Below are 27,314 nucleotides of genomic sequence, written 5' to 3'. Positions count from 1 at the left end.
CTCGCCTTAGATCTCTCATGAGTGCAAGCGAACTCCCAAGGCAAGTAACTCTCGTACTCTGTCTAGCGACAAGAGCAGTTCCCCTTTTACATTTTCTGAACTGAGTTGCTGGGACAAAAAACTGCAATCCGACGATTCGTTTTCGACAATATTTCATTTTATAAACAGATCACACGCAACCAAATGCACACATTTCATCAATGTAAAGAACATACAGCGGTTTCACACACTATTTTGCCCCAGAAAACGGAACTTCATACAGTTTTTAACGTTGGAACACGGGTGCAAAAGCTCGTCTACTAGTCCCATTTGACGAACGAACATTTCCTAAGCGATACCAAAACATGAACAGAACACACACTATCTGCCTTTACCGCCACAGCAGAATAACAAAATAACTGTGTACTTGAATTTAGTTAAAAACGGGGAAACTGACAAGAAGTGTGAACAGAATTGAATGATTTTCACGGAACTATACAACCGCGCATTATTCAATCGCCTGCGCAGGTAGACTGGTTGAGTGGATAGGATTCGATCAAACTTCCGCACAAAAGCTCCTCTTTTCTTTGAATAACTGAAGAAAGGAGGAATAAAAAGGTTACATACCTCGCCTCAGTGATCATTAAAAAATAATGGTCTTAGTTCGCGGTCATGAAAAAGCTCGCTGAAGCTCGCATTTTTCATGATCCGCAAACTTCGACCATTATTTTTAATAATCACTGAGACTCGGCATGTAACCTCTTCGTCCCAGCAGTCTTTCAGGTGAACAGACAGACTATAACACTTATAATATAGAAATAAACTTATTGGACAAAACGACCAGTTGCTTGCTCGGAAGACGCAAGCGAGGCAATGTCTGTCTGTCAACATAAAAGTTAGTTTGAAGAAAACACAGAAGGAGCAGAACTATAAAACTGTACCTCCTCAATTCGTTTCAGTGAGGTACGGAGTTTTACAGTCTCGGCCGTTGCCGTATTGACGACCTTGACCCACATCGTGTCCGGAGAATAGCTGCCATCTTCTTTCACTGCGCTACCGCCAGTGACCTTGACCTGGTAGTCCCCGCACGTGAAGTCCGCCAGACGGTACTTGCAGGGGGCTGCCACCGTGGCCGTCTCCTGGTTGAACATGGTCAGGGTGCCGTCACTCTTCACGGAGCATTGTTTTCTGCTGCCTGTTGCCAAACAACCAGACACTCAATCAATCAATCAATCAATCAATCAATATGAGGCTTATATCGCGCGTATTCCGTGGGTACAGTTCTAAGCGCAGGGATTTTTATTTTTTATTTTTATTTTTATGCAATTATATCGCGCACATATTCAAGGCGCAGGGATTTATTTATGCCGTGTGAGATGGAATTTTTTTTTTACACAATACATCACGCATTCACATCGGTTAGCAGATCGCAGCCATTTCGGCGCATATCCTACTTTTCACGGCTTATTATTCCAAGTCACACGGGTATTTTGGTGGACATTTTTATCTATGCCTATACAATTTTGCCAGGAAAGACCCTTTTGTCAATCGTGGGATCTTTAACGTGCACACCCCAATGTAGTGTACACGAAGGGACCTCGGTTTTTCGTCTCATCCGAAAGACTAGCACTTGAACCCACCACCTAGGTTAGGAAAGGGGGGAGAAAATTGCTAACGCCCTGACCCAGGGTCAAACTCGCAACCTCTCGTTTCCGAGCGCAAGTGCGTTACCACTCGGCCACCCAGTCCGTGACACAGCCATTACTAAAACGTTCCCTTCAAAATATACAGAGTGAAACACACACAAAATGATAAAATAACAAATTGCGCCACCCACTGTCACAAATGTTCATATCTTCTCCACATGTTGAGCGAACTACTTTATAGTTGGTGTACGATGCAGTAATTGGTTGACCCGATGCAGAAATTACGAGTGGCATTATTTGTGTCATCCTATAGAAACACATCAATCAATCAATCAATATGAGGCTTATATCGCGCGTATTCCGTGGGTACAATTCTAAGCGCAGGGATTTTTTTTTTCGGCACAACGGTTGTTTGACTGAAGTTTCCAAACAGTATGTGTCACACTCAAACACTTAAACAGCTTGGCAGTAGCAGGGTATCGCTCTCGGATGTTTATTTCCCTAGGATTATGATTTCACAAATTGATATTTAGTACACTTTACAAATATCGTTTACATTTTGTCTGTAGTATATCATACACTTTCCATTGTCAAAAAACACAAAATAAGGAGTTACAAAAATATATTACACCAAACCATGATAACTTTATTTAACTTGGCTCTGTCTGTATGTATGCATGTTTGTATGTTTGCTACAGCAAGTCAGTATAAACGAGTTAGATGTAGCGGATGAGTTTGCTACAGCAAGTCAGTATAAACGAGTTAGAGGTAGCGGATGAGTTTGCTACAGCAAGTCAGTATAAACGAGTTAGAGGTAGCGGATGAGTTTGCTACAGCAAGTCAGTATAAACGAGTTAGAGGTAGCGGATGAGTTTGCTACAGCAAGTCAGTATAAACGAGTTAGAGGTAGCGGATGAGTTTGATACAGCAAGTCAGTATAAACGAGTTAGAGGTAGCGGATGAGTTTGATACAGCAAGTCAGTATAAACGAGTTAGAGGTAGCGGATGAGTTTGATACAGCAAGTCAGTATAAACGAGTTAGAGGTAGCGGATGAGTTTGCTACAGCAAGGCAGTATAAACGAGTTAGAGGTAGCGGATGAGTTTGCTACAGCAAGTCAGTATAAACGAGTTAGAGGTAGCGGATGAGTTTGATACAGCAAGTCAGTATAAACGAGTTAGAGGTAGCGGATGAGTTTGCTACAGCAAGTCAGTATAAACGAGTTAGAGGTAGCGGATGAGTTTGCTACAGCAAGGCAGTATAAACGAGTTAGAGGTAGCGGATGAGTTTGATACAGCAAGTCAGTATAAACGAGTTAGAGGTAGCGGATGAGTTTGCTACAGCAAGTCAGTATAAACGAGTTAGAGGTAGCGGATGAGTTTGCTACAGCAAGTCAGTATAAACGAGTTAGAGGTAGCGGATGAGTTTGCTACAGCAGGTCAGTATAAACGAGTTAGAGGTAGCGGATGAGTTTGCTACAGCAAGTCAGTATAAACGAGTTAGAGGTAGCGGATGAGTTTGATACAGCAGGTCAGTATAAACGAGTTAGAGGTAGCGGATGAGTTTGCTACAGCAAGTCAGTATAAACGAGTTAGAGGTAGCGGATGAGTTTGCTACAGCAAGTCAGTATAAACGAGTTAGAGGTAGCGGATGAGTTTGATACAGCAAGTCAGTATAAACGAGTTAGAGGTAGCGGATGAGTTTGATACAGCAAGTCAGTATAAACGAGTTAGAGGTAGCGGATGAGTTTGATACAGCAAGTCAGTATAAACGAGTTAGAGGTAGCGGATGAGTTTGATACAGCAAGTCAGTATAAACGAGTTAGAGGTAGCGGATGAGTTTGATACAGCAAGTCAGTATAAACGAGTTAGAGGTAGCGGATGAGTTTGTTACAGCAAGTCAGTATAAACGAGTTAGAGGTAGCGGATGAGTTTGATACAGCAAGTCAGTATAAACGAGTTAGAGGTAGCGGATGAGTTTGATACAGCAAGTCAGTATAAACGAGTTAGAGGTAGCGGATGAGTTTGATACAGCAAGTCAGTATAAACGAGTTAGAGGTAGCGGATGAGTTTGATACAGCAAGTCAGTATAAACGAGTTAGAGGTAGCGGATGAGTTTGATACAGCAAGTCAGTATAAACGAGTTAGAGGTAGCGGATGAGTTTGATACAGCAAGTCAGTATAAACGAGTTAGAGGTAGCGGATGAGTTTGATACAGCAAGTCAGTATAAACGAGTTAGAGGTAGCGGATGAGTTTGATACAGCAAGTCAGTATAAACGAGTTAGAGGTAGCGGATGAGTTTGATACAGCAAGTCAGTATAAACGAGTTAGAGGTAGCGGATGAGTTTGCTACAGCAAGTCAGTATAAACGAGTTAGAGGTAGCGGATGAGTTTGCTACAGCAAGTCAGTATAAACGAGTTAGAGGTAGCGGATGAGTTTGATACAGCAAGTCAGTATAAACGAGTTAGAGGTAGCGGATGAGTTTGTTCATTTGTTTTCTAAATGTCAGAAAAACAAGGATTTATATGATGGCTTACTAGCGCCAAAACCACATAACCGTAATTTTCACGTGAAAATTACAATTATGTTGTGAAAATTACTCATCTTTGCGTGACAAAAAACAGTTCTGCGGTGAAAATGACCAATTTTCTCGCCAGATAATGCTTAAGTATTCAGTTTGGGCTTAAGTGATCCGTCCAGAAGTGAGCCAGAACTGAATGTTAGTAATTTTCATGACATGATTACTATCATGTTCCTTGTGACAGTGGAGGTTGAATGCGCATGCGCGACTGTTACACCGGCCACATAAAACTTCTCTCGATTCGAAACTTTTCTGGTCCATTGTTCTGTAATCTGATGCAAATTGTAATACGAGCCGAGCGCATTTGTAGACAACCGTGAGCTACAGCTGTCTGTACGATAACTTGTTGAATAACGAATTATATCGAACGATATTTGTGAGAGTCTGAATCGAACAGCGCCGACTTAAAAGGTTTTGGCTCTCATCGGCCCTTTAGCAGACGTCCGGCCGGCGCCATGTTTTCTTTCTCGGTTCGAACGATTTCGGGTCTATTGTCCTTTACTAAGATACTAAAGAGCAGATTTGTGAGTGTAGTAATGGAGACAACACTGTGAGGCACAGCTGTCTCCCCGATTACTTGTCAAATAAGGAATTCTTTTGAAAGACATTAATTTGTGAAAGTGTGAGAGTTTGGATCGACAAAAGTCCGTCTGCTATAAATAGCTTATATTCGAACGTTTTCGGGTCAGTTATTCTTTTCTAAGATATCAAAAAAACGTTTTAGGAAAGCGCTATTGCAAACAACTGTGACATGTGCATCTTCATGTCGGATAACTTGTTCTATTAAAGATATTTCAGAAATAGTGTGAGAGCGATGTTTGCCAGACGTGTAGGTGTGTGAGAAGAATGATACCATATATAGATGATGCAGCTTCCTGGGCTACAGGCTTTTGTTGGAGTGCCTATTATGGACTAGATAGAATAATATGATGGCATTAGGGGGAAAAAGCAAACCGACCCGATTCACCGGAGGGCTGGAATACGGGAATTGTGTTTAAACAAATACAATTAAAAGACAGTATTCCAATATGTATTTTCTTTGTTGGGGACGGGCCATTCAGAAACATAATCTTTAATTCAAAAGCAAAACGAAAACAAGGCAACAAGTCAAAATACTCAGAAACGTTTACCATGTGATGAAGGAAGGTATGCAAGCAGGATACAGGTCAGGAGGACCGCCACAGGTGAGAGTCTCAACACGCACCGTGGCTTCTTTCCCTCGGCCATCGTGGATGTCGTTGTATCGCCTGAAACATTGTCATTGATATCACTCAGCCATCGTGGATGTCGTTGTATCGCCTGAAACATTATCATTGATATCACTCAGCCATCGTGGATGTCGTTGTATCGCCTGAAACATTATCATTGATATCACTCAGCCATCGTGGATGTCGTTGTATCGCCTGAAACATTATCATTGATATCACTCAGCCATCGTGGATGTTGTTGTATCGCCTGAAACATTGTCATTAATATCACTCAGCCATCGTGGATGTCGTTGTATCGCCTGAAACATTATCATTGATATCACTCAGCCATCGTGGATGTCGTTGTATCGCCTGAAACATTGTCATTGATATCACTCAGCCATCGTGGATGTCGTTGTATCGCCTGAAACATTATCATTAATATCACTCAACCATAGTAACATTTAGTCGTTGACTTTCTTCTGAGACAATCCCTGTTCTCTTATTTTTCCCAGAGTTTACCGCAGTCTTCATCACACGGAAGACTTCGAACAATACATAGATTAGGTAAGCAAGAATGACACGTGACGTCATATAAAACCTGGCATATTGACGTAATGCCAAACATCCGGTTATCTCGTGTCTTCTCCGTGATACATGTCCCCGGGTTTTTCAATTGTTTGGTGATTTTCGTGAATACAACACTAACCCGTCGTCTGCAATAGGTTACATGGACCATTCTGGTAGTTGTTGCTGACAAAAGCATGTTTTCAACACAGAGTAGTAAATGATAAATGTCTTTGATGACGTCATATCCGGCTTTTCGTGAAAGTTGAGGCGGCACTGTCACGCCCTCATTTTTCAACCAAATTGGTTGAAATTTTGGTCAAGTAATCTTCGACGAAGCCCGGACTTCGGTATTGCATTTCAGCTTGGTGGCTTAAAAATTAATTCATGACTTTGGTCATTAAATATCTGAAAATTGTAAAAAAAATATTTTTTTTATAAAACGATATACGTTTACGTTTATCTTATTCTCCATCATTTTCTGATTCCAAAAACATAAGTATGTTATATTTAGATTAAAAACAAGATCTGAAAATTAAAAATATAAACAATTATTATCAAAATTAAATTGTCGAAATCAATTTAAAAACACGTTCATCTTATTCCTTGTCGGTTCCTGATTCCAAAAACATATAGATATATGTTTGGATTAAAAACACGCTCAGAAAGTTAAAACGAAGAAAGGTACAGAAAAGCGTGCTATCCTTCTCAGCGCAACTACTAAACCGCTCTTCTTGTCAATTTCACTGCCTTTGCCATGAGCATGAACGGTGGACTGACGATGCTACGAGTATACGGTCTTGCTGAAAAATTGCATTGCGTTCAGTTTCATTCTGTGAGTTCGAGAGCTACTTGACTAAATGTTGTAGTTTCGCCTTACGCGACTTGCTACATTTAGTCAAGTTTTGACTAAATGTTTTAACATAGAGGGGGGAATCGAGACGAGGGTCGTGGTGTATGGGTGTGTGTGGTGTGTAGAGCGATTCAGAGTAATCTACTGGACCGATCTTTATGACATTTTTCATGAGAGTTCCTGGGTATGATATCCCCAGACGCTTTTTTTAATTGTTCGACAAATGTCTTTGATGACGTCAAATCCGGCATTTTGTAGAAGTTGAGGCGGCACTGTCACACCCTCATTTTTCAAAAACATTGATTGCAATTTTGGCCAAGCAATCTTCGACGGAGGCCGGACTTTGGTATTGCATTTCAGCTTGGAGGCTTAAAAATTAATTAACGACTTTGGTCATTAAAAATCTGAAAATTGTAAAAAAAATATTTTTTTTATAAAACGATCCAAATTTACGTTTATTTTATTCTCCATCATTTTCTGATTCCAAAAACATATAAATATGTTATATTTGGATTAAAAACAAGCTCTGAAAATTAAAAATATAAAAGTTATTATCAAAATTAAATTGTCGAAATCAATGTAAAAACACTTTCATCTTATTCCTTGTCGGTTCCTAATTCCAAAAACATATAGATATGATATGTTTGGATTAAAAACACGCTCATAAAGTTAAAACGAAGAGAGGTACAGAAAAGCGTGCTATCCTTCTCAGCGCAACTACTAAACCGCTCTTCTTGTCAATTTCACTGCCTTTGCCATGAGCATGAGCGGTGGACTGACGATGCTACGAGTTTACGGTCTTGCTGAAAAATTGCATTGCGTTCAGTTTCATTCTGTGAGTTCGACAGCTACTTGACTAAATGTTGTATTTTCGCCTTACGCGACTTGTTACATTTAGTCAAGTTTTGACTAAATGTTTTAACATAGAGGGGGGAATCGAGACGAGGGTCGTGGTGTATGGGTGTGTGTGTGTAGAGCGATTCAGAGTAAACTACTGGACTGATCTTTATGAAATTTTTCATGAAAGTTCCTGGGTATGATATCCCCAGATGCTTTTTTTTTATTTTTTTCGATAAATGTCTTTGATGACGTCATATCCGGCATTTTGTAAAAGTTGAGGTGGCACTGTCACACCCTCATTTTTCAAAAAAATTGATTGTAATTTTGGCCAAGCAATCTTCGACGGAGGCCGGACTTTGGTTTTGCATTTCAGCTTGCAGGCTTAAAAATTAATGTATGACTTTAGTAATTAAAAATCTGAAACTTGTAATTAAAATTATTTTATAAAACGATCCAAATTTACGTTTATCTTATTCTTCATCATTTTCTGATTCCAAAAACATATAAATATGTTATGTTCGTATTAAAAACAAGCTCTAAAAATTAATAATATAAAAATTATGATTAAAATTAAATTTTCGAAATCGATTTAAAAACAATTTCATCTTATTCCTTGTCTGTTCCAAAAACATATAGATATACTATGTTTGGATTAAAAACACGTTCAGAGAGTTAAAAAGAATAGAGATATATAAAAGCGTGCTTTCCTCCTCAGCGCAACCGCTACCGCGCTTTTCTGGATTGTTAATTTCACTGCCTTTGCCACGAGCGGTGGACAGACGATGCTACGAGTGGACGGTCTTGCGGAAAAAATGGAATGCGTTCAGTTTCATTCTGTGAGTTCGACTGATCTGAGCTTGACTAAATGTTGTATTTTCGCCTTACGCGACTTATTACTCTTCACTTGACAGAGTTCACAACCCACTTTTACAAAAAGGAACACTGCATCTGTTGCAGACCAACCATGTTAAATCCACCATGTTAAATCTCGTTTAACCTCGTTACATGTTCTTTTCACTTTTTTCAAAAGCCTTTCTATTGCAATCTGTTTTGTCTGTCACATGAGACTATAAACATTAACCTGTTCATTTCAACTCAAATGTTGCCTGGTGCAATCAGTGCCTGCATGATATAAACATTAACCTGTTCATTTCAACTCAAATGTTGCCTGGTGCAATCAGTGCCTGCATGATATAAACATTAACCTGTTCATTTCAACTCAAATGTTGCCTGGTGCAATCAGTGCCTGTATGATATAAACATTAACCTGTTCATTTCAACTCAAATGTTGCCTGGTGCAGTCAGTGCCTGTATGATATAAACATTAACCTGTTCATTTCAACTCAAATGTTGCCTGGTGCAATCAGTGCCTGCATGATATAAACATTAACCTGTTCATTTCAACTCAAATGTTGCCTGGTGCAATCAGTGCCTGTATGATATAAACATTAACCTGCTCATTTCAACTCAAATGTTGCCTGGTGCAGTCAGTGCCTGTATGATATAAACATTAACCTGTTCATTTCAACTCAAATGTTGCCTGGTGCAATCAGTGCCTGCATGATATAAACATTAACCTGTTCATTTCAACTCAAATGTTGCCTGGTGCAGTCAGTGCCTGTATGATATAAACATTAACCTGTTCATTTCAACTCAAATGTTGCCTGGTGCAGTCAGTGCCTGCATGATATAAACATTAACCTGTTCATTTCAACTCAAATGTTGCCTGGTGCAGTCAGTGCCTGTATGATATAAACATTAACCTGTTCATTTCAACTCAAATGTTGCCTGGTGCAATCAGTGCCTGCATGATATAAACATTAACCTGTTCATTTCAACTCAAATGTTGCCTGGTGCAGTCAGTGCCTGCATGATATAAACATTAACCTGTTCATTTCAACTCAAATATTGCCTGGTGCAGTCAGTGCCTGCATGATATAAACAAAACGTGGCAGAAGAAACGTTTTCAATACACACCCTTTACCAACAATACTAACATTCCTTTTCTCCCACACAGAGATGAGCATGTTGGCAACATTAAATCACTCTTCCCAATTCTCTCGCTGTCTTGACGCTCGAATATCATTACAGAAATACAGATCCAACATTTTCATTATTTTGGTCTGTACATACAAAACCGCAACTGGCTTACACATGTGTCAAGACCCAAATTACAACATTGTTGACTTAAGGCGATTTATGTTGAAACCTGGTATTTCGGAAGAAAAAAAAGCTATTAAGGCTTGGAACATGTTATGTTCATCCGGGAAAAAAGCATGTAACATTACCGGCGTACAACAATACTTTTAACACTTTATTATTATCTCCATTATTCCATGATGACATACGTACCCTTTATATCCTTGGTCTCTCGAATTGTAACTGCTAATAATTCAACTGTCAGTACGAAGGCCAGTGAAGAACAAAATGACAACCTTGCCTTATAACTGATTCAATATAAAAAAAAAATGCAGATAACCAACCACAATAATTTACACAACTTAATTCTGGCGTTTTTCATCATATCAAAACGTCAATCCATTTTACAAAATGAGTTCCGAAACCTAATTTATCAAAACATCTTCAACATGAACTCTTTTGAAATTCAATCACATGCATGAAAAAATCAATTGAAACCATCAAGCCAAGCTTATTCTGTCAATCTGCATGTTCCTCATCCATTAATCGCAATAAGGTTGAGACACGTCTCCCTTTTATATAACCAACTTTCTCCTCATTAAAAGCATTGCCTGTAACACCAAAAAAGCCAAAGAGTTAAACAAATTACTGATAACATAGAATATGTATTAGTCAGTGAAATAGTTATCTAATTCTGTAATTCATTTCTTGATACATCCTTTCTTTTCTGAATCCGGGTGATTACCGTTTTGCACTATGAATTAGAGAAAGTTCCATTCTTGAAAGCAGAGTCAAAAGAAACAAGTATAAACCTTTTTAGGCTTCCCCAAAAGACCTTATAAAACTCCACTTATGCCTCAATTCCAGGCGCAGAACTATTATTCATATATTTAAGGCAGACAAAACTTCTCCTTTTGCCACTTTCCCTTTACAACTTTCTTTCTGCTGATCATTAATTTTTAGAACCTTAGTTCCATCGAAAAACATATCAATGTTCAAACTCATATTTCCTTCATCAATTGTTTTATTTATGCACATTTGAAAATATGTTTTTTGCACGCGTAAAGTATCCTCTTGCGTTTTAACCATTCGTCCGTTTCCATCTGTTACATTTTCCATTATATTTGCATTTTTCTGGCACTTTCTACCCCCCCCCCCACCTCCCTCCGAAAAAGAGGTGTGTTCGTTCCACCCTACTCGATCCCATGAGCTCTTGCACGCACCTGTGCTGCACGAAATGTACGCTGCTCTAACAGTTCTAACTGCAGCTTGACCTTCTGCCGTTTTCCTTGCGTCAGAATACAGTCAGGAGATCCCCAGGGCTTTAACTTACTCATTCAACCCTCTGTACAATTTTGCAACATTATTTTTTTTATTTCAAAACTGTTAAGTTTTCTGAAAATTCTGTGGAAAATCCTTGATTCTCATTTTCAATAATTCCCGAACAATTTGACAATCTCATCTTATGTGTGAATGACATGACAACATCTGTTCTCTTTCGTTAAATTTATCTGATAAAATATTACAATCGACTTGTTTTGTTTTTCTTTCAGCGTAAGTATTTCTTACATGTCCGGGTAAAGTCTATATTGATTCGACTATGAGAATTGTGGGCATGTTACTTTGGGTGCACTGAATAATTCAGTAAGAAGTTATTAATATTTTAACTGCATGTCCAACTCACTTTTTTAGCATTCACTTTTTCATTATGTTAAATTATGGTCAGCACTTAGGTATTTAAACGGAAAAGAAACACGCAATGGAATATCGAGAAAAAAAAATAAAGTCCTGAATTAAAATTCCAAAACTGGTTTCGACGTGTCTCAGTCTGATAGAGAGAAACAAAATACTCACGGACGGAACACTTGCAAAGTAGAAGGCTGGGCTCCAGATAGAGGGTTGATGTTGTCGCTCTGGGCCGGGATATTTATACAGGTAAATCCCCCTGCACGTGTTGTCCCACGAGCAAACCACGTGCATCGCCAGCACAGCTTGTAGCGTTCACTCTCTTGGCAGGTCACTGGTTGTGCTAAATGCTCACTCAAGTGTTGCTGCAATTACCCTCCACCCCCCACCCTCCCAACCCCTAGCCCCACATTCAATCCTTCTTTGAAGTTATATGATATAAACGTTTATGGAGGGTCTTATTTATTTAAGTTGACTCGTACCGTAAACAACATTGTAAACGCCCAGTATCGAACAAACGCCCACCCCCCTACTTTGGGTAAAACACACCTGTGTATATGGTATAGTACCTCGTAAACGCCCATTCCAAAGGTGTACACACACCAAAACAATTCTAGTGTATCCTTACCCTCTTCACAAAATACAGAGATATCATTTGAGCGAATACTACTGCAGTCTCTGGACAGCCATGCCAAAAGTGAACGACGATTCTCGAGGGAATTGACTGGGTGTTTTTTTTCAACACGCCTCTGTGTTTGACACATATCTTACCCCTTACATGTATAATACAATTGAACCGTTAAAGCAGATTGCCTGTGAACATGTTTTCTATTTGTAATTGTGTTTCATCCTATTTATGGGCGATGGCCTAAAATAAAACATTCCTGAGTCCTGAGTCCTGAGAGTCCTTCCCCAAACCCAAACTCCGATTTTGGTAGATGACTTCGATCGGGACAAAGGAACTCACTTTAATTATGTCATTTCAGTGTGTGCATCTCCATAGTTTTGTTCAGACACAAGCATTGCTGCTCGTAACGCTGGCTATACGAAGCCGTCTTGAGTCATCATTGTCCTTTGCGACATGAGCACTTGTTCTAAAACTATGACACAAAGGGATCGTTGTGGTTTGTTTCCATGTTCCAGTCTGGCGAGGCACTTGCACACACGATTGTGTCCGTGTCAAATGTTCCAGTCTGGCGAGACACTTGCACACACGATTGTGTCTGTGTCAAATGTTCCAGTCTGGCGAGGCACTTGCACACACGATTGTGTATGTGTCAAATGTTCCAGTCTGGCGAGACACTTGCACACACGATCGTGTCTGTGTCAAATGTTCCAGTCTGGCGAGACACTTGCACACACGATTGTGTATGTGTCAAATGTTCCAGTCTGGCGAGACACTTGCACACACGATTGTGTCTGTGTCAAATGTTCCAGTCTGGCGAGGCACTTGCACACACGATTGTGTCTGTGTCAAATGTTCCAGTCTGGCGAGACACTTGCACACACGATTGTGTCTGTGTCAAATGTTCCAGTCTGGCGAGACATTTGCACACACGATTGTGTCTGTGTCAAATGTTCCAGTCTGGCGAGACACTTGCACACACGATTGTGTCTGTGTCAAATGTTCCAGTCTGGCGAGACATTTGCACACACGATTGTGTCTGTGTCAAATGGTCCAGTCTGGCGAGGCACTTGCACACACGATTGTGTCTGTGTCAAATGTTCCAGTCTGGCGAGACACTTACACACACGATTGTGTCTGTGTCAAATGTTCCAGTCTGGCGAGACATTTGCACACACGATTGTGTCTGTGTCAAATGGTCCAGTCTGGCGAGACACTTGCACACACGATTGTGTCTGTGTCAAATGCTCCAGTCTGGCGAGACACTTGCACACACGATTGTGTCTGTGTCAAATGTTCCAGTCTGGCGAGACACTTGCACACACGATTGTGTCTGTGTCAAATGTTCCAGTCTGGCGAGACACTTGCACACACGATTGTGTCTGTGTCAAATGTTCCAGTCTGGCGAGACACTTGCACACACGATTGTGTCTGTGTCAAAGAGAATGAGACAGAGAGGGTAGGCCTATATGTAGCTTTTCCACAGAAACAAATCCTACTATGTTTCTCAAACAAGTGATCAAATACCGCTATTTCTCACAAGGAACAGATTCTTCACTTGGTGCAATACCCAGTAAACGCCCACCCCCTACTTTTAAGCGAAATTGGTGCATAAGGGGAGTGGGCGTATTTTTCGGATATTTTATTTACTAAAAAATATACTCAAATGTTGCGGTGCAAGATCTGAGTTACCATTAGCCGCAGACCATGTCATATTTTTGTCATCATGTCGTAGATCGATTCTGGTACATCCAGAAAATATCCACATTAGCCCTATAGACCCACTGTTTATTATTTTCAACATGATTTGTGTTCTTGACTAACCCTGATAATCCTCAGCAGAAGTTGTGACTTTTCAGTTTGCAAGGCAAATGGCAGTTGTTTACTCTTTTCTTGAGATCTAGACAGCTTCTTTGTTGTTTTAAGTGCAGCTCCAATGTTTTCAACAGATCTTCTTCTTCTTCTTCTTCTTCTTCTTCTTCTTCTTCTTCTTCTTCTTCTTCTTCTTCTTCTTCTTCTTCTTCTTCTTCTTCTTCAACAAGATAGTGTGCATGCACACTGCCTGAGAGCCACAGATGTGCACCTGGGTTTTAGTATCTCGATTCATTGTTTCCTTTCTCAGATTATGAACCTCCCCATTATACATAAAGTTGTATTAGTGTCGACAGTGGTGCGAACGCTGGCCGAATTTACCGATGTGTTTTTTCCCCGGTTACTTCACTCGAGTAAACTGGTTTCTTCCTTCTACAATCGCTGTATAAGAAAACCTTCGCATATCTCCTTGCAAGGGCGGATCAATTCACTTTGGAGGGGGAGGGTTACAAAATGACTGCGAAGATACAAGTTGACGGCGCCAAAAGCAAAATAGAACTATCTGGTGCATCCTGAGCCAATAAATTACCTCTTTTTTTGGGGGGTGGGGGGGGTTACGTAACCCGTTTGGAAAAGTTTGGAAAAGGGAATACGTCATGCAGTGAATGGCGTCACACCATTTTATTCCTTGGCGCGTGGAGTTCTTCACGTTTCTTATCACTATGAGTTCGAACGAGTTTTTGACAGAAAAAACCCAATCATTTGACAGCTTGAAATGGGATATAATTATAGTAACGCCGGCGACAATTAATGACGATATCTTTGTATCAAGAATCTTCATCTTCTTCTGCTATTGCATATTCATTCTCTCTGTAATGTCTAAGTGTTAACAAGTTCTCAATTGGAACTGAAGGTCCACTATGCTTTCAGTCAGTAGAAGCTACTGAAGTGATTTCTGACTATGTCAATTTTTGTGAGGATATGATTGTCCCATCTAAGACAGTGAAATTGTACCCCAACAACAAACCTTGGATTTCAAAGTCTCTCAAAGCCACACTCAACGAGAAAAAGGTAGCATTTCAGACTGGAGATAGAGTAGAAAGGAAAGTAGTACAGAACAAGTTGAGGAAAGAAATTTTGGAAGCGAAGAGACAGTACAAAGAGAAAGTAGAGTCACAGTTTGAATCAGGTAGCTTAGCAGACGCATGGAAAGGACTTAAAACTTTGTCAGGACAGGCCAAATCAAAATCCAGTAGCAATAGCATGCCGATGAAAGAACAGGTTGAATTTTCTGAGAAATTAAACGAGTTCTATTGTAGATTCGAGAAAGATGATTTATACATAGATGGTGTGAAAGTTGAGCGAGTGACTGAATACAAATATCTCGGTACAGTCATTGACAACAAACTAAATTTCTCCTCAAACACTAAAGCTATCCACAAGAAGTGTCAGTCAAGAATCTACTGCTTACAAAAGCTCAGAAGTCTGAACATCAACAGCCGCATCCTCCAAACATTCTATACTTCATTCATTGAATCCATTCTCACTTTCTCTTTCATCTGCTGGTATGGAGGTCTGTGTGTGAAGAGTAAGAATGTGCTTGGGCGGGTGGTGAACACATGTGGTAAGATTGTGGGGGTGAGACAGGAAGGACTGACTGTGCTGTATGAACGACGTGTGGTGCGAAAGGCCCGCTGCATCATCCAGGATAGTAGTCATGTGCTCGCTCACCACTTTGAGGTCCTGCCCTCAGGACGTCGCCTCCGCACTCCCAGATTCCGCACGCTCAGAACTAAGAACAGTTTTATTCCAAAGTCAATTGGCTTTTTAAATACCTAAGTTAATTAAAACTAGTATGTGTGCCGGTGAACATATGCACTGATTTCTGTGATGAATATTTTTTATATTCTTTGATGTGCACCCTTATGCTGAGTGTGATAACCCTCGAATGACTAGTCCTGTGATAAATATTGTTCAATGACATATCTAGTCCTGTGATAATGATAGTTTTTAGCGGTAAACTTTTAGCTAAAGCTGACGGCAATTTACCTATTTGGAATCATGTTACTATTCCTGTTAGTGTACATATGCGTGCGCGAGTGTAGTATGCTTCGTATGGTATTTTTATCTGTTGTCTTATTATTTGTTTTGTCTTTTAATGTGCACCACACTGAAATTTCTCTGTATGAGATAATAAAGTATTCGTATTCGTATTCGTATGATTTGAAGGATGATTTAGACAGCGTGACTTCCCAGCTTAAGGTAGATATGGCAGGTGATGAGGAGGACTTTGAAATTCAAGGCAAGACTGTTGAGAAGGTTTTTAGCAAGTTGAATGTAAAGAAAGCAGTTGGTCCTGATAACATCGGTGGACGTGTTTTGAGATCATGTGCCTGTCAGTTGTCCGTTGTTTTTAGCCGTTTGTTTAGTTGGTCTCTGAAAGATTGCACTGTGCCCAGACTCTGGAAAAACTCTACGATCTGCCCTGTCCCCAAGAACAACAAGCCCAAAACCCTGAATGACTATCGCCCTGTAGCTCTCACCTCTATTGTTATGAAGTGCTTTGAGCGCATTGTCCTCTTTAGACTGCTCCATCAGGTCAAGCCCCATCAGGATCCCTTCCAGTTTGCATACAAGCAGAACAGATGCACAGATGACGCCACACTCACACTCTTACACAACGCATACACACACTTAGAAAAACCTGGCTCTTTTGTACGCATTCTTTTCATAGACTTCTCTTCTGCCTTCAACACTATCCAACCCTGCCTCATGGCCCAGAAACTTCTCCGCTACAGCGTGACTCCAAGGCTTATCCTGTGGATTATCAACTTTCTCGTTAACAGAACCCAGTCAGTCCGCTTTCAGACAGCTCTCTCTTCCCTTAGGTCCACCTCCATAGGCTCTCCACAGGGTACAGTTATCTCCCCTGTGTTGTTCACACTCTACACTAACGACTGCAGTGGCATCAAATATTCAGATAATACAGCGCTAGAAGATCTCTCCAATAGTGACGCAACTTACTTTGCAGAAGTAGAACGTTTCAACGCCTGGTGTAAAGACAACTTTTTAGACCTAAATGTGACAAAGACCAAAGAACTTCTGATAGACTTTAGAAGAAACCCTGCCCCTGTCCCTGACCTGATGATTGATGGTGTGACTGTTGAGCGTGTGACTGAATATAAGTATATTGGCACAGTTATCGATGATAAGCTGTCTTTCAATGCAAACACCACCCTCATACACAAAAAATGTCAGTCACGCATCTACTGCCTTCAGAAACTTAGGAAGTTGAATGTGAACTCTTCTATCCTCCAAACTTTCTACCGCTCTTTCATTGAGTCTGTCATCACTTTCGGTTTTGTGGCCTGGTATGGAGGTCTGAGTGTGAAGAACAGGAATGTCTTAGTGCGAATGGTGAATGTCAGTAGCAAGGTGATTGGCAGGCAGCAAGCAAGTGTGGAGTCCCTGTATGAAAAGCGTGTGGTGAGAAAGAGTAGGCGGATAGCTTCAGATAGGTCCCATGTCCTTGCCCACCTCTATGAACTCCTTCCCTCTGGCCGTAGACTTCGCACGCACAAAGCTAGGACACTCCGGCTGCAAAACAGCTTCATCCCCAAATCCATCACCCTTAGCAACATGTAAACACATCCACATACCCGACCCAGCCCCTCTTCTGCCAGTGCAATCAGTAGTAATGTACATGTATGTATTGGTTTTATGTACAACCGTATATTTTCTGATATATTGTATGCTATGATATTTTGCAATGATGTTTAGCCATAGTTCGTTATACGCGCAGGTGTGCGAGAATGTAAGCGCAGTGCTTTAAAGATGTCCATGTGTGAACGTGTAAGTGGGCGTAGTCGAATGTCCATGTGGGAGTGGAGCATATAAGAATGCCCATGTGTGAATGTGTAAGTGGAGCGTATAAGAATGTGTAAGTGGAGCGTGGTGGAATGTCCATGTGTGAATGGGTAAGTTGAGCGTATAAGAATGTCCATGTGTGCGATGTGTAAATGAGACATGGATGTGTTCATGTCTGAATGCGTAAGAACAATGCAAGGAATGTCCAGAGAGGTATTTGGAAGGTGTTTCTATAACCTGCCCTGTTATATAGTGCTATATGTTTTATGTAAAATCAATGTCTTGTTTGTACTATTGTTATGTACCACGCCTGAATTTCTCTATGAGATAATAAAGTATTCTTATTCTTATTCTTATTACCTCAAAATGGTGGCACGCTCTTTTATCCTTTTTCCACAAGGGTTTTTGTTAACATTTAAAAAACATAATGAGGTCGATAGTGGCTGGCTTCAAACTATACTTTATACTTCGATTTACTCACACAACTGGCAAGGCGTCCGCCCCGTGATCGGGAGGTCGTGGGTTCGAACCCCGGCCGGGTCATACCTAAGACTTTAAAATTGGCAATCTAGTGGCTGCTCCGCCTGGCGTCTGGCATTATGGGGTTAGTGCTAGGACTGGTTGGTCCGGTGTCAGAATAATGTGACTGGGTGAGACATGAAGCCTGTGCTGCGACTTTTGTCTTGTGTGTGGCGCACGTTATATGTCAAAGCAGCACCGCCCTGATATGGCCCTTCGTGGTTGGCTGGGCGTTAAGCAAACAAACAAAACTTGACTAAATGTAAAAACTAGCACACTCGATGACATTCTTAAAAGTTGTCATAAAACTTCACACGGCGCGTTCCAAAATGACATCAAAACAAAATGGCGGCATGCAAAGGGGGTGAATTAGTGGCAAACGATGAATGGTATGAGTAACTAGAAACATCTCGTGTGGCTTATGTACGGTAAAAAAGCCGTCAATTCTATTTTGAATTTCAGGCTTAGGTAAGCCTTTTTTTCAACAGTTGAGTAACTTAAAATACAATGGACACTAACATAAAATTAAAACCGAATAGAGAACAAACAGTGAAAACACATCGCCCACTCGCCAACTGCATATGAACTCAACGATTCTATTCAAGAAAGCACATCAAGCGTGTTCTGTCTACTACACCCAGAGGTAATTAGTGATACATGTCCTCCGTTTTACCCTTGCATGTATTGACTTTCTTTGTTCGAATTTATTCCAATTTCTGCGTGCACGTGTCATGAACAGGACACTGTCATGCCTGGTAGAACTTGCTTCGAAGATAATTTTAGTATACAGTCAACATCATAACAGCCTAGCCATGTGACACGTTCTTCTGTAAGATCCAGCTGTTACATAGATATCGCTCAAAGCAGGCAGGGGAAAGGGCAGGAGGGGTGGGGGGTGGGGGGGGGTGGGGTGGGGGGGGTGGGTGTTTAAGCCTGGATGTTGAGTGGTACAACTTTAGTCCCTGAAAACAAAGATTGTTTGCATCAAACAACTCTTCCAAACAAATCAAACAGTAATCTGCTCTCATCCAGTTATATTCTCTTCAACTTTCAAATCGAAACTGAGAATCCATGGAGTGTCTGAGGAAATCGAAATTTCACTGTTGGACAGTCCAGGTAAATTGAGTTATGCGGCCAGTGTCCCGAGTACAAATTTCAGTTTTAAGCCAGTGTTTCTGGAGCTACGAAACCGAACAATGAGAAATCGTTTTCCCCGAATCGGCGAACTGCAGCTCGGTGAGAACTGTATCTATACTACAATCCTTTACGCGATCTGACCTAACCTTGACCCCTGACCTGGTCTACATACCACACACGACACAAACCAGTCACCTGTTTTTACCCTCCCCCCCCCCCCCCCCAAAAAAAAAAAAAAAAATTCTGTGGATACACACTTTACCTGCATACGTGCCGACGAAATGTTGATCCTTGCTTCAATACTTTGAAGCTGTTGCTTGGATAATAACCAGGTAAAATTAGTATTTCGGTGTTCAGTCAAATGTTAAAGTTTCTATCACACACACACACACACACACACACACACACACACACACACACACACACACACACACACACACACACACACACACACACACACACACACACACACACACACACACACACACACACACACACATACATTCGCACAGACACAAGTTAGCATCGGCATAGGCTACACTTACGTGAGCCAAAAATGAGAAAGAGAGAGTCGTCAGTTAGTAGTGGTTTTGACACGTAGCGACAATGACATGTAGCGCTAAAAGATGTAGTGCTGTCGACACGTAGTGATACTAAACAAATGATAGCGACTCATAGACATATTATGTACATGTGTAGCACTAATCAACGTAGCGATAGCTCCACGTAGCACAAATGTCACGAAGGACAAATGACATGTGCGCGCCTTCGTGAGCGAGGCTGGTACTACATATTGTTCATACGAAATGACAAACACAGGTTACAAGCGATAACGCGCAAAAGTACTGGTTTATTATTTTACATCTGACACTAGGGATCAGTAATGTATATATATCGTTATAGTACCACGTATTGCGGTAAAAAACTTATGAACAGAAAGAAAAAGAGAAAAGAAAACAAATTATTAGACATGGCAAAAGTATCACATGAAATGCATTAACAAGACACGAGAAGTAAATACAAGAAAGATAAACAATCACAAGACAGGAGAAGACAAACAGACAAGAAAGTTACAATTACCAAACACTCGTTGGTTAGTCCTTCAACAACAATAAAGAGTTACGTTCTGTACGTTCAACAACAATAAAGAATTACGTTCCGTACGTTCAACAATACCATAAGCACTAAGAATACTCAAGAAACTTAGCATACATACGTTTAAAACCAAAATGGCTAGTTTCAGAAAAATACAAAACGTTGACTCATCAGGCCAGGAATACAAAGCAAACTGTCATACCAAAAAAGTCTAACGACAACGTTCCTGCGTTAATCAAAGTCACAAACAAGATATTTACTCATCCACTTTCCCTCAATAACGTTACAAGAAATAAGCCCGTTTACAAACGATCACCACAGACCGCAAGCTTCTTTTACCTAAATTCTTTTAACGTAAGGCTGAAAAAGTCGGAGAAAACGTTTCACTTCGAACTTCGTTAACCACAGAAAACACAAGTTATCATTATAAACATTAGCGACTTTCTAGCGTCTACAAAACATTGCTGTACGTTCACAACACTAGAACAGTTGAACACACAATAAAGAAACACTACAACAAGTCAGACTTTCAACTCACGTTATACATAAACAACTCACAAAGTCATTACAAAATGGCGACCAAAAACACAACACAAACAAGTAACAACAAAATTACCTTATGCGCTGTGTGGGTTGACCAGCAGTACCAAAACGTGTTGCCTCACAAACGAAGGGCACAAAACGATTCACACTTGAGAAACAACTGTCTCCAAGAACATTACGTTGACGTTAAAACATAAGAAACACTCCGTTGGTTCACTTGATAACCTTCATACGTTTACATCAAAACCAAACGCTTCCTAAAACCCTCAGATCGACTGACGAGACAGGAGTCAAGCAGTGGTATTTATGGAAACAAAAACCTAACATGGAATAGTTATTCAAAAGTCAAAGGTCACCGGATTGACCAACCAACAACATTCCTAAGACAGAATCGGGTGAAACTACTATTTTACAACCAATCAGTAACCGATCACGCACTCCGTGCATGCTCAAAACTTAAAACGGTATATTTAACAGAAAGAAGACCAAGGAACTAGCTGACATCACAAAGCTAAAAACACGTGAGTCACACGTATTCTAAAACTTGCAACGCAGATTCGCAGGGCTCACCTCAAAATCAAAACACGGAAAATAGCACGTGAATCTCACGGTGTTCTAAGACTAAACGACGCAGTTTGTGACACTCCGACCAAAACCAGGTCACAACAACTGAACAAGGAGCACGTGAATCTCACGTAAAAATATTAACGCTCCACAAAACGGGTCACAACAAGGTGCCACAATAAAAACACGGTTTACTTCTTTTTACATCGTGCAATGACTTGAGCAAACGTAATTACAACAAAAAGTAGGTGAATGCATGCCACATCGGCATGCACACTCCCACCGGAAATTATATTAATATAATTTACTTCAAAAACCTTTGTACAAACATGTTCCTTATATCAAAAGAAGAATAACGCAGATTTAGACATTTCAAATTTACAACTCAAAATCATTGTGTTGCAAAACATTTACACAACAATATTATGGTTCAATCACTTTCAGTGTCTCAACACATCTCGTTTCAACTAAAAGCCACTAGTCATTTACTCGACGGCATAAAAAACGCACCACTTAAATCATAAATGTCCGTTACATCATCTGGTATAAAAACAAACCGCAACTGTCAAATTGGAAAAACACTCCAAAGTTCATTGTTCTTTCAAGTTTGCTTACACAGCTTTGTCTTTGTGATTTTCACAATCTACTAACACAGTCATTTTGTGAATCGGTCGCTCTAATATGCGACTATCACCAGATGGACGGCCGTGATTGTCTAGAGCCTTTGTTCCAACATGCACTTTCACTCGTCTGACCAGTCCATCAGATCCAGGCATCACTTCGACTACACGAGCCATGCACCACTCTGATCTGCACGAGTTCTGGTCATGCAAGACAACAACATCTCCCACCTGTACGTTTGCCTGGGGACGTTGCCAGACACGACGTTTCTGCAAGAGTGAAAGGTACTGGCTCTTCCATAGCAGCCAGAATTCGTCTGCCATCCGCTGGACACAGCGCCAACGTTTCCTGGCGTACAGGTCTGGATCTTCAAACACACCAGGGGGCGGAAGGATGGCACCTGACTTCATGGTGAGGACGTGGTTGGGGGTCAAAGGGCGTGGTCCATCTGCCGATTCCAATGACTCGACAGACAGTGGTCGACTGTTCACGATGGCCATCACCTCGTATAGGAACGTACGAAGTGATGAAGTAGTGAGACGCTGGCCTGATCTTCTGAGAAGACCATTCAGGATGCTGCGTACCGTTCGGATCTGACGCTCCCAAACGCCACCCATGTGACTAGCTGCAGGGGGGTTGAACTTGAACTCACATTTGCTTTCCAGCATCTTTGATGTCAGTCGTTCAGAGTCCATCTCCTTCCATGCCAGTTTGAACTCATTGCATGCACCTACAAAGTTCGTTCCTTTGTCACACCAAATGCGTGATATGTTTCCTCGCATGGAGACAACAATGCGTAGGGCGTTGATGAAGGAATCACTTGACATGTCATCCAGGGTTTCAATGTGGATTGCCCTAGAGGCAAAACACGTCACGATCAGCCCGTACAAGATTAATGTCATGAACTTGACGCAGTCATCACGGTACCCTTGTTTTTTCTGGCGTTTCAGGCCCTTCAGATGCTTGACTGCGGCACCTCTGTTGTCGGGGAGGGACGGTTTCTCTGGTCGAAATGGTAAGGGCATCTCGTAGTGACCAGCTTCGTTGATCTTCACGTTTTCCTTCACGATCTTCGCAAACTTTACATCGTCCTGGGACATGGATCCTGAGTCACTTGCAAAGTCTCTTTCCATAACATGTAATGGGTCAGTATACGAGACTTCGTCCACCTGTACCTTGTAGACGTGAGCTACACGTTCTTCTTCCCTCGATCCTGGCTTGACGATGACGCGCATGGACGAGGCTATGCCATCAAAGGCGACGGAATGCGGTGCCTTGCCGACGATGCTCCAACCTAACTTAGTCTCTACTGCAAATGGCAGTCCTTGGACAACGTTTAGGGGCATGAGGGCTTCAGCGCAGTCGTAGCCGATGAGGAGGCCTGCTTCACAGTCAGGGTACAAGGGGGGCAGTTTTGGAGACAGGTGTTGGAGATGTGGGTAAGCTTTGACAGTCTCTGAGGTGGGGATATGAGTGGGGTCAACGGTCAGATAAGGTCGTGAGATGGCAGAAGGGAGCCTGACAAACTCACTGGAGGTAGGAGAGCGGACACGCAATCCAGAGTACTTCCTGCCGGAGACCACAGCATTGTCCTCAGTCAGTGTGGAGACCCTGAGTGTAGTCGGCTGCGATTTGGCTTTAACTTCTTCAGCCACTGACTGCACTACAAAAGTGGCGTTGGACATAGTGTCCAGTAGTGCGTACGTCAGCACCTCTACGTTGGGGTTAGAGTCACTGGAAACGAGAACGGGAACGATCATAGACGTGAAACCGATGCTGTTTTCCTCGCTGGCCTTAAGAGCAGACACCGTAGGAGTCGACGATGACAGTGGCTCTTGAACGTCAGCAGCAGAGGTACGGTAATTGTTCTTGTGTTCACTCGCCCCTTTGTTTTCACTCATACTGTTCTGATATTTGAAATTGTCATCATGAAGACAAGTGGGGTGAGCCTTCTTGCACTTCTTGCACGTCTGTTTCTGCTTACATTGACGGCTCTGGTGATCCTTACTTCTGAGACATCCGTAGCAGATACGGTTCTTGAACAGAAAATCTCGTATCTCAACCAGAGGCTTCACTATGAGTTCCTTACATGTCCCAGCGTCATGGTCCGGAAGTTGACAGTGCAGACATGCGGTGACATCCTCTGTCAGGGTTGACAGGTTCGTTGTGAACTTTCTTGGTGTCCCCGATGCACTTGTCAAGCCGAAAACAGGGTCGTTAGAAATGTCTGCTTCGAGAGTAACGAACGACACGAGTTCATTGAACAGAGGATACCTCTTCTTTTCAACCTTAGTTCGAGCAACTGTTCTAGACCATCTGTGACTCATCCAGTCTGGGAGCTTTCCGACGATCTTCCGTAGGTACTGGGCATCATCCAGGATGCTCAGTCCACCAACTTCCTGGGCAGCAACGGAACATTGCTGCAAGAAATCGGCCAGACTTCTGAGTCCCTTGGGATCCTTGCTTTTGACTGGGGTCCATTCGTCCAGCTTGGTCCGGAAAGCTTGCGAAACGACGTATGAGTTGCCGAACCGATTTTCCAGCACTTCCATGGCTCTCTCGTAGGCATCACCTTCTCTCAGCAGAAAGAAGCCGGTCACGGCCTCCTTTGCTTGACCTCCGATGTACCGTTGCAGATACAATAACTTCTCACTGCTGGTTATGTTCTGTCTCTCGATGAGGAACGAAAACGACGACCTCCAAATTGGATATTGGAGAGGGTCACCAACAAAAATGCACGGCTCCTGCATCGGCAAACGGTTGATCATCAGAGCGTCTGATAGGGTTTTGGCGAGAGAGTCCATAGGAGTGTCCTGCTTGGCAGGAGTAGCAAGTGGACGTTGGTAGTACGCAGACGGGGGGTAGGAGACAAATGGACGATCTGCATGACATTCCTTGTCAAAGTTCATGTACGCAGGGGGCCTTGCGTTTTCGTTTCCCCAAATAACTTTGGGGGTGGTCTGATGTGGGTCCGGGAATGTGGGCACGAAAGGCTCTGGTTTGGGATGTAGGTGGGTATCATAGGGGAAACAGGGTGGGGTAACTTGAAAACGTCTGTGGTCCATGCGTTGGTGACGTTCTTCTGGGAAGTAGGTGTGTCGTTCTTGCGTCTCATCACCTTCCCTTGTCTCTGGTAGGTGATAGGACCAACCTGTGTGGTCGAGATCAGGCGGGCGAGAGCCTGTGACGCTTGTCGTTGAGTGTCCAACGTTGTGCAGAGGCGGCTGACCAGCGTACGCACCGAGAGGGTGCTGCAGTGTGGTCAGCAGCGCTGTAGGCCGCATGGAGGATGTAGTTGCAGCCGTCGTGTAGTTGGGTGTGAAGGGCTCCTGACGGACGAAAGGAGCGCTCGTTCCGGCGTGATGGGGGGCGTTGACATCCTCTCTACGTTGAGGTCCGTACGCCTCATAGGTGGCGTTGTTGGTAGTAGCGGCGCTTGTAGAGGCGCTGACTCCAACGACGAGGTCCACGACAGGTAACGCGTGCTGTCGTGGCTCAGTCGTTGTGGTTCCTGCGACGAAGTTGGTGACAGCAGCGTTGACAGTAGAGATGTCACGGGTGCTGGCGGCGTTGCAGACAGGAACAGACGTGACGTCCAAGGCTGGCTGGTGTGTCCCTTGGTCAGCAATGACGGCAGCACCTGTCCCTATTCCTATCGCTGTTTGTTCATTGTTTAGAGGAGGGGCTACAAGACTATACAAGGGAACGAAAGGACGAGGGTGGAACCTAGTGTTCAACAAATCAACTGACGGTAGATCAGGGAGATCCTGCTGAACGGATTCACCTTGTTCCAATACTTGTAACATAGCTTGTTGTTCTCTTAAGCTAATTTTCAATTCGGTGGACTGAATTTGTCTCAAAGCCTTTTTCTGTTTAATATCTTCAAGAGCTGCTTCAGCTGCGTCTTCGGCCTGTCTAGCTGCTGTTCTCTCAGCTTCCTTAGCCTGCCTAGCTGCTTCTTCGGCCTGCCTAGCTGCGTCCTCAGTCTGCCTAGCTGCTGTTCTCTCAGCATATTGTTGTTGTAAGAGATCCAGTTCACTAAACTGAGCTTCCTTTATTGCGTCACCTTCCACTTTTATGGCCAGGGATGCAGCCTCTAGTTTAAGAGCCAATTTAGTGTCTTCAGAGCTAACACTTTTAGAGCGGAGAGACTCGGCGCGAGAAGCTACTTGGCTACCTGATCTCCTGATACCTGACTTGTGGCTAGCTGACTTGTGGATGGCTGACGTAATGCTAGCTGCTTTATGGCTGGCAGTCTTAACACTGGCTGACTTGTGGGTGGATGACCCAACGCTAGGTGTAACACTGCTATGCCTGGAAGTAGGCTTCTTAGTCACCTGCACGCTAGTCGATTGTCTGTCAAGAGCTCGATCAATGTCAAACATAATGTTCTGAACTGTTCTCTGAACATCATCCCAACTTTCCTGAATGGTTTCACCGCTACCAATACTACGAAGACCTTTCTCTATGTCACCAAGATCCTTGTACATGCTCAAAACAATTTGTTTCTGACTGGTTAACGACTCTTGATTAGGAGTTTCTTGGTTAAGCTCTGTTACTACCTCACCGATTGCTCGTTCCAAGAATGTTCGTTGTCTTGCAAAGTTTCTAGTTTTGATCTCAATCTGGTAATCTCTACCTTTTTCAGTAGGCTTAATGTCACGCCTAGGCCTTTGAGAATGTTCATCTTCATCGCCGTTAATGTCATAACCTGAAGCTTCCAATGGTTTATCTGCTGGAATCTCCTCCATTACAATGTTCGCTTATTCAAAAGCACTAAAAACATACATAAGGTTTATCTGGTTATAAAGTAAAATGAGTCGATCCGAGGGTCGTTTGGGATAATACACAAAAGTCACAAAAAATGCGCCGGATACGGAGTAGGAAGATCTCTAACCGACAAGTTGATCTATGTCAAACTATGGTTCACTAACACAGTGACAAGTAACAATAAAGTCTTTTGCTGGTTATCAACAGCTACGTTTACGTTCATTGAGCATCAATAACAACAGTTCTTTACATTCACTTGGCTGGACTTCAGCTAAGTTTGTTT

General features: G+C 42.2%; 2 protein-coding genes across 4 annotated transcripts in view; one reads left to right on the top strand and one right to left on the bottom strand.

Moving 5' to 3' along the window:
• Positions 1 to 27,314, bottom strand: part of LOC138951202 (uncharacterized) — a 70,553-nt gene that overhangs the window by 7,008 nt on the left and 36,231 nt on the right. For 2 of the 3 annotated variants that reach the window (XM_070322854.1, XM_070322856.1), the window contains exons 1-3: positions 11,647 to 11,794; positions 5,337 to 5,453; positions 921 to 1,174 (exon numbers count right to left, since the gene is read on the bottom strand). In XM_070322854.1, coding sequence (XP_070178955.1) covers positions 921 to 1,174; positions 5,337 to 5,433 — 351 coding nt within the window. In that variant the 5' untranslated portion in view covers positions 5,434 to 5,453; positions 11,647 to 11,794. Of the gene's footprint in view, positions 1 to 920; positions 1,175 to 5,336; positions 5,454 to 11,646; positions 11,795 to 27,314 lie in introns of those variants that run through there. The other variant, XM_070322855.1, reaches the window with a different exon arrangement.
• Positions 1 to 27,314, top strand: part of LOC138951199 (uncharacterized) — a 155,182-nt gene that overhangs the window by 109,618 nt on the left and 18,250 nt on the right. The gene's annotated exons all lie outside the window — the stretch shown is intronic.

This window comes from Littorina saxatilis, linkage group LG16 (assembly GCF_037325665.1).
Source record: "Littorina saxatilis isolate snail1 linkage group LG16, US_GU_Lsax_2.0, whole genome shotgun sequence".
Taxonomy (NCBI): Eukaryota; Metazoa; Mollusca; class Gastropoda; order Littorinimorpha; family Littorinidae; genus Littorina; species Littorina saxatilis.
The sequence above is the reverse complement of the archived record's forward strand: the minus strand, read 5'-3'. Positions and strand labels throughout refer to the sequence as shown.